The following is an 18,310-nucleotide window of genomic DNA, read 5'->3' on the forward strand; positions in this document are numbered from 1 at the left end:
ACTGTACAATTTTCTTTAAAACAGTGAATATACTCTATTTAACACATTATTTTTGCCTACATTCCCAACTTAGCCTAGCTGAAATTCAACTACAGTAATTAACTTTTCTCACAATTTGCATAATATTATTGGTGACTTTCATATCCTAAATTTTCATAATTACCACAATTAGTTTCTTTGCCATTTATTCACATTGTAAATTGTAATGAGATGACAAAAATAAAAGAATGAATTTCCGCAATCATAGTTTATTTGAATGTCGTCGTCAAAACGTAAAGAAAGCAGACCACCATCTATTGAAGAAAATTAACACTAAACTATTTGCTAATGAGATAAACATTTTCAAGAGGAGATATAGATTTATGCTTGTGCTTCTTACCTCTAGCATCATCTGATCATCATATGGGTGCCATATCATATTTGTAAATATACAGCTATATAAAAGATAAGATCAAAACTATATCACTTATAAGTCTTTTAAGTATTCTATATATAAGGAATTCGTGTGATGCCATATGAATCATTGTTTAGATTTAGTAGAACCTTCTCAAGTGGAACATTTAAAAAAAATGTATTTGTTGATTTAAAGTTAATATCGAAAACATAGTTGAATTAACATAGACAACATACAGTGGACCCCCCGTATTCGTGTTCTCCGGATTCGCGGACTCACACATTCGCAGATTTCTCTCGGGAACGTTTCCCTGCATTATTCGCGGAAAATTCGCGCATTCGCTGTATTTTTCTATGAAAAATATCCACATATTCCTGGTTTTTTTTATCAATTTCATCATAAAATGCACTTTTTGTGATAAAACTATTAAAAAAACCAAGTATGAAAATTTTTAGTGGTTTTTCTTAAGTTTTAACTAACAAAATAGGCTGTTTTTAGCGTTTTTATAGGGGTTCCAAACATTCGCGGATTCTAACTATTCGCGGGGAGGTCCGGTACGCATCCCCCGCGAATACGGGGGGACCACTGTATTTGACTTCACACATTTTTATTACTAACATTCATGAATACAAGAGAGATACATCAATTTTTTGCTGTCAAAATTGCTGTGGCCACAAACAAATGGCAGGTGAGTTCCTGGACCACAGAATGGCAGTTTTAAGAGGTTCAACTGCATAATCATTTTTAAATTTTTTTTGTCTGTGCTTGAACCTTCAAAATAGGCAGTTCTACGCATTTTCTGAGGGGTTATAAGTATTCGTATGCGTGTGTGGTTCACATCCCCGTGAATCCGGGGGTTTACTGTGGTATGGTTCTCTTATACTTCAGTGTTTTGGATATCTGCATCCATAGTTTTACTAATATTTTAAGAGATAAGGTACGTATATTCTTAGCTTGTTTTGTTCTTTCTTCATATCCTTTGTATTTGGTTTAACCGGTGTCTTTCTAATAACAGTTGGTTTCTCCGTGCTGGGTGGTTCTCTCCAAAGGTCTTTTTTATCTTTAGTTTCTAGTCCATTACAATATTCCTGTTACTTCTGTAGTAGCATCCACCTGTGCACCTGTGTCCATTAATATTTCAAATAAATTTGATAAAATATTATCCATTTCATGTGTATTTCTTTAAAATTTACCATTTTAGTTTTTTTCCTTAAAGCATTAATTTCTCCTTGAAATTTACTTTTCTGGGCTCAGCTCGTGTCGGCCTATGAAAGTATCCTTAATATCATTCTTTCTAGGTAAAATTATTCTAAAATTACCAGAGAAAAACAAAATTAAGAAAATGTCAGTAAAACTGACTCGCTCACTCTATAAAAGAAGTGTCGGTATGAGAATATAGGCGAGTGGGATCACTACCACGAGTCATTCACCATTTAGACCTTCCAACATAAAATCCCCACCAGAGAGAGCTGATACCAAAGGGTGATGCGGCCGCTACTACTACTACTACCGACGCCACGGACAGCAGCGCCCCTAGCGGTCATCCTTAATCATTAAGTTCGCAGCGCTTGAGTGCTTTTTCCTCTCGTGTTGTGTTTTCGTAATTTTACCTCGTCATTACGATGGAACGTGCAGCTATCGCATCGGCTAAGTTAAGTGCCTCATAAGTAGTATTTTACAGTTTTTTAGTCTTCCAGGGACCAGTATCTTCCTTCTTAATAGGTCATATACGGTCTCCAGGTTGACTCGTGGCGGCTGCGTGCCGCCTCGTGTTAAGATTTCCCGGTCTCCCATACTGGGACATCTTATACTTATGGGCTTACTATATTACGTTCATCGTTTATTACATCGTTTTTATAGCTAGGACAGCCCTTTTACCATTTCTCTTAGTTTGGTATTTAGGGCTATACCGTGTTTCTGGCCCAAATTCCCGGCTCTTGCTCTACATCGGCTACCTCTGGCTCCGAGTAGTCAACTGTTCTTCGGAACAGCTTGCCTCCTCCTGGGCTTCTTTCTCTTTTACTAAAAGTGTCTTTTCCCCCTTTACGATGTATTATCAGTGTTATTTAGGGTGTTAGGCTAGCCTAGGTGCATGTACCATGTGTTGGTACAGTCTGGTTCACGTGGCCCCTCCATGGTTGTGTTGCTATCGCGGCTTAGGCCACCTGCGATCACGTGTCCCATAGCACCTTACCCTTCCCCTTCCCTTCCTACCAGGTATAGGGAGGGGTCTGGGGGGACTCCTTGGTTGCCATGACAACCACAGTAGCCTTCCTCCCTCTCCCTCTGAGGAGGCCAGGAGCTCCCTCCCAGCTGGGGTACAGGGCAACCACTTGTCTCGGGTACCGGGTCACCGAGCGGGTAGCTGTAGGGACGGGGAGGGGTAGGCCACCCCCCCTCTCTCTCTCTCCCGCCGTGTTACGCCGGGACCCCCCACCTACTGCAATGAACGGAGCCTCCGCTGAAGCCGGGGGCCCCTTTGGTTATAGGTTCGTCTGGCTCCGCCAGCGGGCGGGGTGGACATTACTAGTGGTCTGTTGCTTGCCTACTATATCCATTTTTCCACTACCGGAGGAGAGCTCGCTCCTTACCCGGGCACTCTTCTAGTAGACGGGAAATTTTATACGTACTTCGTTATATATACGGATATACCCTAATATTACGGTGAATTTTAGTTTTAATTTATTTATGTGTGCCATCTCCGTCGTGGTTTCATGGCTCCTCACCACTCCTGGTTGGAATCTTTTTCCTGTCTCCGGCGTAGCCTTAGACAACTCCAACCGCCTAGTTACCACACGTATTAAGGCGGGGCTCTGGTTTAATCTAACTTTCACGCTCCGGCATGCAGCGGAGCAATTGTTAGGCTGTAAGTGTGCACCTGATACTTATGTATCTCTCCACTTACAGGCTACCAACTGTCAGGTCCCGGGTTGCAACGCAACACTCTACGACCCCTGCGCCCATGAAGAGTGTAGGACTCACGCCCCGTGTGCCACCACCCACAATGGACTGATCGTCTGGCACCCAGAAGCTTGCACCATCTGCTACGACCTTGTTAGTCAGCTGTTGGGTGGGGTAAGTCTACTCTTAGACTTCTTGGTCTTATCACTAATAACACTTAGTTTTAAGCTTTGTTCAACCCTGTCTCCGCCGCTAGAAGCTTCATTTCGCCTTCTCTTTCAGGCTGCCGCCGTGAAGGAAGTCGCCTTGGCAACCCTGAAGGCTTGGGTGGGCGGCTTCAGGAAGAACGCCGCCAAGGGCCAGCCGTACATTCTGGACAAGAAGTTGGCCGTTCAGATCTTCCCCGGTGGCAAGTCGACCGGCTATGTTGACCCCATCTCGGCAGCCCCTCTCATAGCTTCGATCCAGCAGGAGGTGCAGCAGGCGTTCGGGTCCGTCTCCACGCAGGAGCCGGTCCCAGATGTGGCTAACCTGGACCTGAACATCGAGCCTATGGCGGTAGGGCCAGAGGATTTGTTGGTTGAGGTAGGTGTGTCGGGCGCCCAAGGTCTTTCCTTGGGCGCTCCTGGACCTTCTTCCCCTGTCCTTTCTTCTGCCTCTTTCCAAGGCTTTACGGTGAAGGGACAGAGAGAACAGAAGACTCTCCATAAGACGACTTCTAAGAAGTCGTCGTCTTCTTCAGCTAGGAAGTCTACGACTTCCTACGCTGACGCGGTGAAGGCAAAGCCGAGCTCTTCTTACTCTAAGAGCTCTAGAAGCAAGGCTTCTAAGGAGAAGGCTCGTGCTCCAGCCGAGCCAACGCCTTCTCCGGCATCCACCAGATCCACTCCGGTAACTCCTGTTGGGGTGGCGGGACCGAGCTCCTTTGATCCCACCACCTTTTCGGCAGTTGTGATGCAGCAAGTGGGAAAGATGGTTGGCTCGAGGATGACCACCCTCGGGTCTAAGTTTGAACAGATGTTTGCGCAGCTGTCAAACACCATCAACCAGTCTGGCCAATCCATTCAGGATCTCTCTAACAGAGTTTAGAGAGCAAGAGGACCGTTTTGCTGGACTTAGTCAGGTTCCTCAGCCAAGCTCCCCCATAGCAGGTACTGGCATTTTGCAGTTACCTCCCTACGAATCCCTACCAGCCTTCTCCATGGATAACCCATGGAGAGTGGCCGCTTATGCCCCCTTCAAGGACGCATGATCTCTATCCCGGAGTGTGGAACTCGAAGAATTGAGGACTTTGAGTTCTATCCTCCTGGACTGACTCAGCCTTTCATTGGGTATGCTAGGCTGACCGTTGCTGCTCTCACTAGAGAGGACAAGATTTCCCGAGAGACTGTGCTGTATAGTAGGGATCACGCACAGCGGGAATGGGTTCACTGCCTGGAGGATTGGGAGTGTACTAACACTAAGCTCCAAGCTTTCAAGAGTCCGTTCACTATTTTCGCTACGGAGGAGGAGGCTTCTCTTCCGTTCGCTACCAAAATAGTGGAAGCGACTCTTCAGGCAGTCCTCAAAGACGAGCCCATGCCACAGCTGAGGGAAGCGGAATCTACTTCTCCGCTCTTCCCAGCCTTTGGAGAATTGTGGGAGAACTTGCCTGCCACGTTCTCGATTGGTAAGCTTAAGCCAGACTGCGCAATGGACCAGTTTGGCGAGAAGCTTCCAAGACCGCCTGATACCCTGATTCAGGCAGAGTTCGATGCTCGAACAAGATTTGGGAGGTCCCTTAACTCAATCATTACAGAAATGGCTGCCCTGTCTTATGGCACAGAACCTTTATTCAAGATTCTGGCCAAATCTCAGCTCCAGACAGTCCAAGCTGATGCTTTCGACTTCTTCCTAGCTAGGAGGAACTGCCGAAAGCACGTCTTGCAGGAGGCCACTATCAGGCATGAGCCTAATAGACTCCTGGCTTCCAGCATGTGGGGTGCGGACCTCTTCCCAGAGTCCTCTGTGAACGAGGTGCACCACGAGGCTGCTAGGCTCAACCAGAGCCTTAGGGCTAGATGGGGCATCTCTTCCAAGAGGAAACAAGAGACCGCCCCTGCTGCTGGTAAGAAGCTTAAGAAGACAGGAAGAAGGTTCCAGCCTTACCAGCAGCAACAGCAGTTTGTTCAGGCCGTCCCAGTTACTCAACAGGGACAGCCGTCTACTTCAAAACAGACTCAACCCATCCTCCTGTTGTCTCCTCAGAGTCAACCGTCAACCTCCTACGCAGTCTCGCCAGCCTTCAATTCTATGTACGAAAGCCAGGCCTACCCAGCCTTTAATAGGTTCTCTAGGGGTAGCAGGGCGAGGGGCCACTTTCGCCAGCGTGGCACAGGAAGAGCTGCAAGAGGTAGACAATTCAGAGGAGGGCGCGGAGGTCAACCCGCCCAACAACAGTGAGGCTCCCAGGTAGGAGGGAGGCTGTTCCTCTTCCGTCACAGGTGGGGGTTCAGCAAATGGGCACAGAGCATCGTGTCCAAAGGATTGGGTTGGAGTTGGATCAAAGATCCCCCTCCAATCAAATCATTCTATCAGGAACCATCAAAGGAATTGACAGATTATGCGGAGGAACTCCTTCAGAAAGGAGCTATTGCGAGAGTCAAGCATCTAAAATTTCAAGGTCGCTTATTCAGCGTGCCAAAGAAAGGCTCAACAAAAAGAAGGGTAATCTTAGACTTGTCAAAGCTAAACTCTTTCATTCGTTGCGACAAGTTCAAAATGCTCACCATCTCGCAGGTACGGACTTTACTTCCCCGTGGGGCCGTCACAACCTCCATCGATCTTACAGACGCATACTATCATATCCCTATAGCCAGACACTTCCGGCCACTCCTAGGCTTCAAACTAGGAAATCAGACGTTCTCATTCAAAGTGATGCCCTTCGGTCTGAATGTAGCCCCAGGGTATTCACGAAAGTAGCAGAAGTGGTAGTTCAGCAGTTGAGAACTCAAGGGATAATGGTAGCAGCATACCTCGACGATTGGTTGATCTGGGCACCAACGGTCGAGGAATGTCTCAAAGCCACAAAGAAGGTAGTTCAATTTCTGGAACATCTGGGGTTCCAGATAAACAAAACGAAATCCAGGCTCACTCCGGAGTCTCGTTTTCAGTGGCTAGGAATCCAATGGGATTTGTCTTCCCACAATCTGTCAATTCCAGTGGTCAAAAGAAAAGAAATAGTCAAGTCTGTGAAACAATTTCTCAAATGCAAACAAACATCAAGGAGAAACCAGGAAAGAATCCTAGGTTCTCTCCAGTTTGCCTCAGTGACAGACATCCTCCTGAAAGCAAGGCTGAAAGATATAAATCGAGTTTGGCGATCAAGAGCAAACACCAAATCTCGAGACAAGTTGTCAGTGATCCCACAGATCCTTCGCAACCAGCTCCGTCCATGGACAAAAGTGAAAAACCTTGCCAAAGTTAGTACCCCTTCAATATCCCCTTCCAGTGTTAACCATTCACACGGATGCCTCCCTGTCCGGGTGGGGGGATATTCTCAATTCAAGCAAGTTCAGGGGACTTGGTCGGTTCAGTTCCGCCAACTTCACATAAACGTCCTGGAAGCGATGGCAGTATTTCTTACCCTGAAGAGACTCCTTCCCCCGAAGAAGTCTCATCTAAGACTGGTTTTGGACAGTGCAGTAGTAGTACATAGCATCAACAGGGGAGGGTCCAAATCCAAACACGTGAATCATGTCATGATAGCCATTTTTGCACTAGCAGACAAACACAGATGGCATCTGTCCGCCACTCACCTGGCGGGGGTAAGAAATGTGATAGCAGACGCCTTGTCCCAGTCAGTCCCTCTGGAATCATGAGAGTCCCAGGTCTCCAAGTGGATCTCTTCGCCTCACAAGCGAACCACAAGCTCCCTTGCTATGTGGCCACCAACCTGGACCCTCTGGCTTATGCCACGGATGCCCTGTCGTTAGATTGGAATCAGTGGAGGAAAATCTATGTTTTTCCTCCAGTGAATCTTCTTTTGAAGGTCTTGAGCAAGCTGAGGACTTTCAAGGGACTAGTAGCACTGATTGCTCCAGACTGGCCAAAAAGCAACTGGTATCCTCTGCTTCTGGAATTGGGTCTTCGACCTCAACGGATTCCCAATCCCAAGCTGTCACAATCAGTACAAATGAGGACTGTGTTCGCTTCCTCAGGAATTCTTCAGACCCTAACTTTATGGACTTCATGAAGTTTGCGGCTAACAAAGATGCTAACATTGATCCACAAAACATCCTCTTCCTAGAATCAGATAAAAGAGAGTCAACTATTAGACAATATGACTCAGCTGTTAAAAAATTAGCATCCTTCCTGAAAGAATCGAACACCACAACCATGACAGTTAACTTAGCTATATCCTTTTTCAGATCTTTGTTTGAAAAAGGCTTAGCAGCTAGCACTATTACTACTCATAAATCGGCTTTGAAGAAAATCTTTCAGTTGGGTTTCCAAATAGACCTAACAGATTCTTACTTTACATCTATTCCCAAAGCCTGTGCTAGACTTAGACCCTCTCAAAGGCCTACTGCAGTTTCATGGTTCTTAAATGATGTCCTCAAACTAGCCTCAGATACTGACAACTCGTCTTGCACTTTTATAATGCTTCTTAGAAAGACGTTATTTTTATTAAACCTGGCTTTAGGAGCCAGAATTTCAGAACTGTCGGCTCTATCCAGAGATGCGGGTCATGTGGAATTCCTCCCCTCAGGAGAAGTTCTACTTTCACCGGATCGTAGCTTTTTAGCTAAAAATGAGGATCCCCTTGCAAGGTGGGCTCCTTAGAGAGTCATCCCACTTCCGCAAGATCCTTCTCTCTGCCCAGTATCAACTTTAAGAGCCTTTCTATCTCGTACATCCTCAAGATCCTCAGGTTCTCTCTTTATGAGAGAAAAAGGTGGCACTTTATCAGTAAAAGGAATCAGACAACAGATCCTTTACTTCATTAAACAAGCCAATCCTGATTCATTTCCAAAAGCACATGACATCAGAGGAGTAGCCACCTCAATTAATTACTTTCAACATATAAAAAGTATACTGGATGGAAATCACCGACAGTCTTTAAACGTCATTATCTAAAGTCCTTGGAATCTTTAAAATTTTCTGCAGTAGCAGCGGGAAACATTGTTTCTCCTGATACTGCATAGTAGTTGTAGTATAGATCCAGGTCTCCTTTCTACCTACCTCGTCCAACATGCCTCACCCTATTGCCATGCTACTCGGAATACTCTAGCCTTAGCCGCTAGAATAATATTGGTGGATTGTCCCTTATTTTTTTGCTAGGGACATCCACATTATGTACATATAATGTACTTCAGTGTTTCTACCCTTATTTTTATGCTAGGGTAGAACACAATGTGTTTGTATATTTTGTAAATATCTTATTTAAGTGAATCACTCCTTGTTATTTGCCATTACATTATTATATGTTACTATGTCTAATATAAGTTAATTTTTAAGTACTTTATACTGACTGCTTTCTTTATCATGCCATTGTATTAGGATAAGTTAGTTTTAAGTACTTTGTTTGTATACTGTAATGTCTCTGATTCACTTATATTATATATCTCTTTTTTACTATTGGGTTTCATTTGTCCTTATTCCCATCTTGTCTGTTTCTCTGGTATATTTTCATAGGCCGACACGAGCTGAGCCCAGAAAATGGATTTTGACGGAGGAAAAATCTATTTCTGGGTGATTGGCTCGTGTCGCCCTATGAAACCCACCCTGTCTTCTTTTACCCACCCTGCAGGACAAGATGTTCATAGATTAAGGATGACCGCTAGGGGCGCTGCTGTCCGTGGCGTCGGTAGTAGTAGTAGTAGCGGCCGCATCACCCTTTGGTATCAGCTCTCTCTGGTGGGGATTTTATGTTGGAAGGTCTAAATGGTGAATGACTCGTGGTAGTGATCCCACTCGCCTATATTCTCATACCGACACGTTTCTTTTAAGAGAGTGAGCGAGTCAGGTTTTACTGACATTTTCTTTATTTTGTTTTTCTCTGGTAATTTTAGATTAATTTTACCTAGAAAGAATGATATTAAGGATACTTTCATAGGGCGACACGAGCCAATCACCCAGAAATAGATTTTTCCTCCGTCAAAATCCTTTTCTGAACTCCACTACTTCTATTTGAATGGGTTTTGTTTCATCACTGGTTCTTATTATTGAAGAATATGTGTTTCTTAGATGGATCTTGAATTCTTCTTACTTTCAATTCCAATTTAGCTTCTTTTATAGACATCCCAGTGCTTTCTTGTAAGATTTTCAGTTCTGTATTGTATATACAATTCATGCAATCTCACAGTTTACACACTTTGGCTCAAAGCATTTCCATCGTCAGATCAACAATGAGTGCATACATATTCATTTCGACAGTTTTTCTTTGTGTGCCTGTATTTACTAAAATTTTGACACTGCAATGGTTTTGAAACATAAGGTCTCAGTTCTCAATTTCTACCCCAAATTTTTATTTTTTTGAGGTAGATCTTGATCTTCAAATTTTATTTTTGCAATTCTTAGTATTTTATTATTCTCTTTACTTGGTATTACAGGCAGTCCCCAATTAATAGCAAGGGTTCCATTCCTGGTTGAGTGTTGATGAACTGAAAATCACTGTCACCCGGAACATCACACTAATTATGGTAATAAATGGCGTTTACAATGCCATAAGCGCAATAAACCTCTTCCGACACCAATAAACCACTTACCAGCACTGATAATTGCTTACAAATGCTGATAAACCTCCTACCAACGCTGATAAACTGCTTACCGGCACTGAAAATCTGGTAAACTTAGTCAGCCAAGCATCGTAAACTCAAAATGCCGTTAACCGATGCCATCAATAAGTGGAGACTGACTGTATATATGTATACCTCACAACCTTGTACTTTGGGATACGTATCTCATTTTAAGAATGTCCTACAGTATATTCTCCTCAACCGGTTTGTTATTATTTTCAGGAAGTACACACAAAAGTACCCTATCATTTTCTCTATTTTTACATTTACATTATCAATACGTTTTATTGACAAATACTCATTGGCTCGTTGGATTTTTGTTGAGGACACGTCTTTTGTTTTATTCATCTGAATGACATTTCTGTCATTGGATGTCTCTTTAATGAGTAGTTACCAACTTTAGGGCTGAAATTTGTTGTTCGGTTTCTATGAATAGAAATGAAAGGAGGGAAGGAGAAAATTTATAGGAGGAGGAAGAGTCAAGGAGGTATAGGTCCTAATGTTCAGTTGAATCCACAGAAGAGAGTGCAGGCATTAAAGAGCATAGTCTCCCTACAGTGCATCCCTAAGATGCTCCCAGACCTTGTCAAGGGGTTGAAATCAGGGGGTCTACATAATATAAATTAACTTGTCAATTAATCTGCGTTATGAACCAAATGCATATTAGATAAATTGCTCTCATTTTCCCATGTTAGCCAGAAACCCCCCGCCCCTTCAAACTAATTTCTGGGGCTTTAATGGAGGCCACAATCAACCTTAATGACCATCCTTCCTTCTGTATTTTGGGGCTCCTGTAGATATAGGTATTTCTGGGCTTTCTTCCAAAATTAACTGCCATTCTAAACTTCCATCTCCTTTTTCCCTAATTCCTATCATTGCTTCCCTCACTTTTCTGTTGAAATAACTCTGTATATCCCTCAAAACTGGTTTTTTATGGAATCTTTTTATGTATTTTCATCCCTAAGCAGCTCCTCCATCTTGTTAACACAATCACTGGTGCCTTATCAGATCTACATACCGTAATATCTTTATATGTATTTAACCTTTCTACAGCTGTTTCAGTCCTTGTAGGAATTTGAATCTTTTCTCTCTATGCCCAACCTATAAAACCCTTCTGCAAAAAGCTATTAACTCCCATTCTGCTCAATGCACAGCATATCTCACTTAATTCTGTTATAACTGCCTTGGGTAATATTTAGTCCCCTAAGATTTTCGATGCACCCCTCAAGCAACACTTTATCTGCATTGATAAATATTCTATTCCGATATATCTCAATGCAAAGAAAAATACTGTCAAAACACTTACTTTGACCTCCTCTTCCTCTTTTTTGGCAATGTATCATCACAATTCATTCCATCCACTTGACCTGAACGTGATTTAATTCTTGGTCCAGCTACACTAAGTTTTTGCCGTGACTGAAAAATTAGCATACAACTCACTCAATATGACACAATTCTAGGCAAAATGGCTCTAATTTAACTTTACAAAAGCTGAAATATAGTTAAAACTGTCAATGTTTATTTACCTTACTATACTACTAAACTTGAAATAATTAGGGTACATTAATTAAAAGATATACAGCAATGCTCAGTTTTCCTAATTATACAAACCAACCTTCTTAAATAAATTTTCATTGCAACAAGTGCAACAACTGCATCAATCCAAATGATACAACCAATACAGGCAGTCCCCAGTTATCGACGGGAATTCTGTTCTAGGCGGAGTGCCAAAAAGCAAAAACCGCCATTAAATGAACTCTGTGATTCATGGCACTAATAGCGCGGATAATCGGTCAATGGTGCTTCTATTAGGTATGTTATGGCACCATAACTATTATTGGCACCTAACTGGAACTTGGCGCCTTATGGTGCCAGAAATTGCCGATTTTATGGCCCTAGACGAGCACCAATTAATTACAAGTAACTCTAAAGGAGGAAAGCAACCTCTTCACAAATTACAGCATGACAATATTCAGCTAACAGATGAATCATAATTACAGAGTGAGAGGTGTGTCTATGTTTTGTTAGGACTTATGCTCATGTGTGGTATCTTAGATAATGCTGGTCTTCAGCAAGCAAACTTTATTACATGTGTACGTACACATTTACTACATCTCTAGTAGAGAGAAAGAATGTTGCATGGTACAATTATGTAGAGTAAAGCCTCCAGTCAAATCGTTCTGACATTAGACATTTCCAATGTTAAGATGGCTTTTGTTAAAAATAAAAAGGAAAATTTTTACTAAAATTTCTTTTAATTCCTTTGAAGTCTTTGCAATTATAGTGGTACCTCATTGTCAAACGTTTCTTGTGTCGGATATTCCGTTTTTTAAATGAAACTTTCAAGAAAATTTTGTATTGTTTGTTGAACAAATGCTCGTACTTCAAAATGACTGATTATCAAGTTTATAGTACTTATATTTGATAGCCTACTGCATCCTGCAATAAAAACTGTATTAATCCTGCAATAAAAACTGTATTTCTGGGCCAAGCCCGTGTCGCTTAGTGAAATATATCATTTAGTTCATATTTCTAAGGTAAAAATTGCTAACATTGCCAGAGAAAAAACCAAAATGGAAAGTCAGAGTACTCTGACTCGCTCACCCTAAATAAAAAGAGGGTGTCGGTATGGTTTCTGGGGCGAGTGAAGCCACTACCACGGGCCTCTTGTCATTTAGATATCTCCTTCCCAAAATCCCCCTGCTAGAGAGAGCTGATACACAGCCCGCTCCAGCAACTACTACCATCAGCGCACCCACGCCACCATCAGCGCACCCACGCCACCATCAGCGCCTCTAGCGGCCATCCTTTTCTGTTAGCAGATCTTACACGCACGTGTTTTTGTTTGCTGTGTGTTTTTTCGCTTTCTTTCTTGGATTTATCACTACGATGAAGCTTCTAGCTATTGCTGCAACTAAGTTAAGTACTGTCTAAGTGTTTCACGTAATTTTAGCCAGTTAGGGCCCGTTTTATTACCTTTATTTAGGTTATATGACGGTGCCCCCATCGCATGGCTACAGGCTTACCTACCCGGTTCGCCTCGTGTAATTCTTTTTCAGTTCCTACGGTCTCCTATACCGTTGTAACTGTCCTGTGCAGTTTTATGATATGCCTTCGTGACGTGCAAGATTCTGCTATTATTTTGCTTTTATTTTGTTGTTCATTTTGACTATTCAGGGAATCCAGCTCGGTCAAGCTCGTGCCTTTTTGCCTTAGCTCAGTGTTCATGCATGCATGTGCCTTTGTCTAGGTCTGTTAGGCATTTAGGACTCATGTCCCTTTTTTCTCTAGTCCTACCACCCTGGCAGTTGCCCTCCGTTCCTACGTACCAGCAGAGCCCAGCTCCCGAGTGGTTAGGCGCCCTCCCCCCCGGGGCGGTTTCCTAACCTCTCTAGGACGTCTCTTTTCCCTTTTACTGTGATCCCCTTCTTTTCTTTTATTTAGTAATTTTATTTTGTATTTTAGTGTAGCATGTTGAGACGGTTAGAGTAGCCTAGGCTACCTCTTCGTTGAGCCTACCGTCCACGTGGTCATATCACATTCACGGTGGGCCAGGCGATCACACTGAGCCACCGGCTCAGTACCCCTCCCTCCCTCTCCTACCCCTACGGGGGTCGGGGAGGCACGTTCCTCTCGCTCACGTTGCCATGGTAACACCCGAGCTTTCTCCCCTCCTCCCCTCTCCGGAGGGGATACGGGAGTCTCATGTGGGGGTAGGGTTATATATATTTTTATCTTGTCATACCGTTCTCTCCTTGGGCTCCACGGGGGGTCCCGGGTGCATTTGGGTCGGACTGGCCATCCGGCTCGTCTGCGTTCGGGAGACCCTAGGGTTCCCACCGCTCTCTCTCCTACCCTCGGTCTCCCGCCCCCTTCTTCGCGGCGGGATCGACTGGTTCCGCCAGCTCTTTATGGGGGAGGGGGTGATGGAGAAGAGCTCCATACATGCTTCCTATGATTGTTTTTATCGTTTTGTGTGAATTCCGCTGACCGGCGGAGCCCCCTCATCGGGTTCTCCTTCGGTTTGCAATATTTCTACAGCGGAGCTATGCTCCTCCTTGTCTATTATTTTATTATTATTAGGTTAACTTTCTCTTGTTTCTCCCCGCCGTACTTGTACCACCCCGGCGTTGAGTCTGATTGCTAGTTTGGTGAAACTCCTTCTCCGGCGTACCGGAACCTTCTACTAGCATACCGGACCTAAGGACTATCTCAATTTTAAGAGAACAGGAGAAGGTTAACACATAATTCTCCGCTCCGGCATATGGCGGAGTATTATATTTCTTAACGGGCTAGTCCCATTAACTAATGTTGATACTCATGTATCTGTCCACTTACAGGCTACCAACTGCCAGGAGTCCGGCTGTAACGCCGTACTCCAAGATCCCTGCGGATCCCTGCGGTCATGAGATCTGCAGGACACACGCCGTCTGCGCCATCCGCTTCGGGGACTCAGCGGTATGGCACCACGAAGCATGCTCGATATGTTACAACAAGCTAGTGGAACAATTTACCTCCGGTGTAAGTTTATAACGGACTCTTTCCGCTGTATTATAGTAATATATGAATGTTCATGAAATATGATGACATCTTGAAATATGTTGGCTATTTTCTAGCCTTTCTTGAGGCTTAAAATAACCTTCTCTTCCAGGCTTCCGCCGTGAAGGACGCCGCGACAGCCACCCTGAAGGCCTGGGTCGGAGGCTTCGGAAAGAACGTAGCGAAGGGGCAGCCATACATTTTGGATAAAGGTATGGCTCTCCGCCTCTTCCCCGGAGCTAAATCGGACTTCGTACGTTGACCCGACAGTGGCGGCCCCGTACATCTCGTCTATCCAGGTCCAGGTGGCCCAGGTGCTGGCGGCCCAGAGTAATCACGAATTGGCAGACGACGTGGCGACCCCAGACATTAACCTGGAACCGATGGCAGTAGGTGACCCAGGTAGTATGTTTGTTGAGGCAGGTTTGTTGGGGGCCGAAGGGCTTCCCTTGGGTCCTTCTGGATCTTCTTCTTCCCCTGTCCGCTCTTCCACATCTTTCCAAGGATTTTCAGAGAGTGAGATTTCGGTCAGGCCGAAGTCCACTCAAACTATCCCCAAATTAAAGGGGAAACGAGAGATCAAGACCTGGAGAAGACAACGCCCAAAAAAACTACGTCTTCTGGGTCTTGTAAGTCTCCGGCTCACCATCCCGGAGCAGAGAGAATGAAGTCATCTTCGTCCTCACACTCAAAGGGGTCAAAAAGTAAATCCTCAAAGGATAAGGCTCAGGGCTCTAGTGATCCTCAGCCTTCTACCTCTACTGGGACGCGTCCAAAAACTCCTACAGTGTCTAAGGACCCAGCTCCTTTTGACACAGACGCATTTGCTGCGAACATTATGCAGCAAATGGGCAGTCTGGTGGGCAACCTAGTGCAGGATAAATTTGAACAGATGTTATCACACATCTCGACATCCTTTGAGGAATCTGGTCAGTCTATTCGTAACATCTCGGAAAGACTGACCAATCAAGAGAACCTCATGGCGGGTCTCAGAGAGAACCCTCCAACAGTTCTCGCACAGCCTGCTGCAGCCGTCCAACCTATGCCTGATTATGACTCCCTACCTTCCTTCTCTGCTAACAACCGATGGAGGGTAGCAGCGTACACTCCTTTTAAGGACGGTATGCGGACGCTTCCAGACTGTGGTACTCAAAGAATAGAGGACTTCAAGTTCCACCCCACTGATCTGCAACCTCCTTTCATGGGTTATGTCCGTCTTACAGAGGCGGCGATGAGGAGGGAAGACAGGATCCCAAAGGAAACTGTCATCTACAGCCGGGATCAGGCCCAGAGGGAGTGGCTAAGGAGCTTAGAAGACTGGGACTGCGTTAACACGAAGCTCCAGGCCTTTAAGAGCCCCTTTACCATCTTTGTGGCGGACGGAGAGACCCCTACTCCGTTCACCACAAAGTTAGCAGAGCTGACTATCCAGGCTGCCACGAAGGATGAGCCTATGCCACAGCTCCGCGAAACGGAGCCAACATCCCTCCTGTTTCCCAGTGCTGAAGAACTTTGGACGGACCTACCTTCCACTTTCACGGTAGGTAAACTCAAGCCAGACTGCGCAATAGTGCAGTTTAGCGAGAGGCTCCCTAGATTACCTGACAATCTGGTCCAGGCGGAGTTTGATGCCAGGTCTAGACTAGGGAGAATGCTGAATGCCTTGGTAATGACAGAGGTTGCCGCAATAACCTATGGCAAGGAACCTCTATTCAAGCTTTTAGCCAAGGCTCAGACTCATACAGTTCAGTACGACCTTTACGACTTCGTGGTTGCGCGTAGAAACTGTAGGAAACATGTGCTACAAAAGGCAACTATTCGCCATGAGCCTAACAAACTGCTTGCCGCCCCTATCTGGGGTGCTGACCTCTTCCCAGAAGCTCTGGTGAATGAGGTTCTTCATGAGGCCACAAGGCTGAATCAAAGCCTTAAGGTCCGTTGGGGCCTTTCAGTTAAAAGGAAGCCTGAATCTTCTTCGGCATCTATTAAGAAGTCGAAGAAGCCCAGGAAGTTTACTCCCTATCAGGCTCCTCAACAACAGCAAATGGTCCAAGCAGTGCCGGTTTCTCAGGTGGTACAACCTTCCACCTCGAAAAACCAGGCCCAGCCTATCTTGTTCCTGACACCTCAGAATCAACCCTCTACCTCGTTTGCTGTCTCTCCGGCCTTCAACCCAGTCTTCGAAGGCCAGGCATTCCAAACTTTTAACAAGTTTGGTAGGGGAAGTAGGGCTAGGGGTTCATTCCGCCAGAGGTGGCGGAAGAGCTCTTATCAGAGGTAAGCACTTTCGTGGAGGACGTGGGTCTCGACCAGCCCCAAGTCAGTGAGAACCCTCAGGTAGGAGGGAGACTGTTCCTCTATCGACACAGATGGGGGTTCAGCAGTTGGGCACAAAGTATTGTGTCCAAAGGACTAGGATGGAGCTGGATCAAAGGTCCCCCTCCATCCAAGACCTTCTATCAGCAACCGACGACAGAACTGACAGAGTATGCCGAAGAACTACTTCAGAAAGGGGTAGTATCAAAAGTCAAGCATTTACAGTTTCAAGGTCGCTTGTTCAGCGTGCCAAAGAAAGGCTCAACCAAAAGAAGAATAATCTTAGACTTTTCCCGTCTAAACTTTTTCATTTGTTGCGACAAGTTCAAAATGCTGACTATCTCACAGGTGCGGACCTTACTTCCCCGTGGGGCCGTCACCAGCTCTATCTATCTTACAGACGCATACTATCATATCCCAGTAGCGAGACACTTCCGCTCGTACCTAGGCTTCAGGCTGGGAAACCAGGTATTCTCATTCAAAGTAATGCCCTTCGGGTTGAACGTGGCACCCAGGATATTCACAAAGGTAGCGGAGTCAGTAGTTCAACAACTAAGGTCTCAAGGGATAAAGGTAGTAGCGTACCTGGACGACTGGCTTGTTTGGGCAACAACCGTCGAAGAATGCCAGAAAGCTACAGCCAAAGTAATTCAATTTCTGGAATATCTGGGATTCCAAATAATCAAATCCAAGTCTAGGCTAACGCCAGACACCTGCTTTCAATGGCTAGGCATTCAATGGGACTTGAATGCCCACACAGTGTCAATTCCGTCGGACAAAAGAAAAGAAATAGCCAAAGCTATGAGACAATTCCTCAGGTGCAAAAAAGCATCAAGGAGAAACCAGGAAAGAATCCTAGGTTCTCTACAATTCGCCTCAGTGACAGACGTTCTACTGAAGGCAAAATTAAAGGATATAAATCGGGTTTGGCGTTTTGAGAGCAAACAACAAGTCTCGGGACAAGTTGTCAGCCATTCCGCCGCTTCTCCACAATCACCTCCACCCCTGGGCGGAAATCAAGAATCTGTCCAAATCAGTACCTCTTCAATTCCCCCCTCCGGCGTTGGTTATTCACACAGACGCATCTCTAAGCGGTTGGGGAGGATTCTCTCAAGTCAAGAAAGTACAAGGGACTTGGTCCCCTCAGTTCCACCAGCTTCACATAAATGTATTGGAAGCCATGGCAGTGTTCCTCACATTGAAGAGGCTTCTACCAGCCAGGAACTCTCATATCAAACTGGTACTGGACAGTGCAGTGGTAGTACACTGCATCAGCCAGGAACTCTCATATCAAATTGGTACTGGACAGTGCAGTGGTAGTACACTGCATCAGCCAGGAACTCTCATATCAAACTGGTACTGGACAGTGCAGTGGTAGTAC

At 44.9% G+C, this 18,310-nt stretch overlaps 1 protein-coding gene across 1 annotated transcript in view; it reads right to left on the reverse strand.

Moving 5' to 3' along the window:
- The window catches only part of LOC135218083 (uncharacterized), a 101,527-nt gene that overhangs the window by 36,078 nt on the left and 47,139 nt on the right, over positions 1-18,310 (reverse strand). The window contains exon 2 of the mRNA XM_064254226.1: positions 11,381-11,490. Coding sequence (XP_064110296.1) covers positions 11,381-11,490 — 110 coding nt within the window. The remainder of the gene's footprint in view (positions 1-11,380; positions 11,491-18,310) is intronic.

Source organism: Macrobrachium nipponense, chromosome 9 (assembly GCF_015104395.2).
Source record: "Macrobrachium nipponense isolate FS-2020 chromosome 9, ASM1510439v2, whole genome shotgun sequence".
NCBI classification, from domain to species: Eukaryota; Metazoa; Arthropoda; class Malacostraca; order Decapoda; family Palaemonidae; genus Macrobrachium; species Macrobrachium nipponense.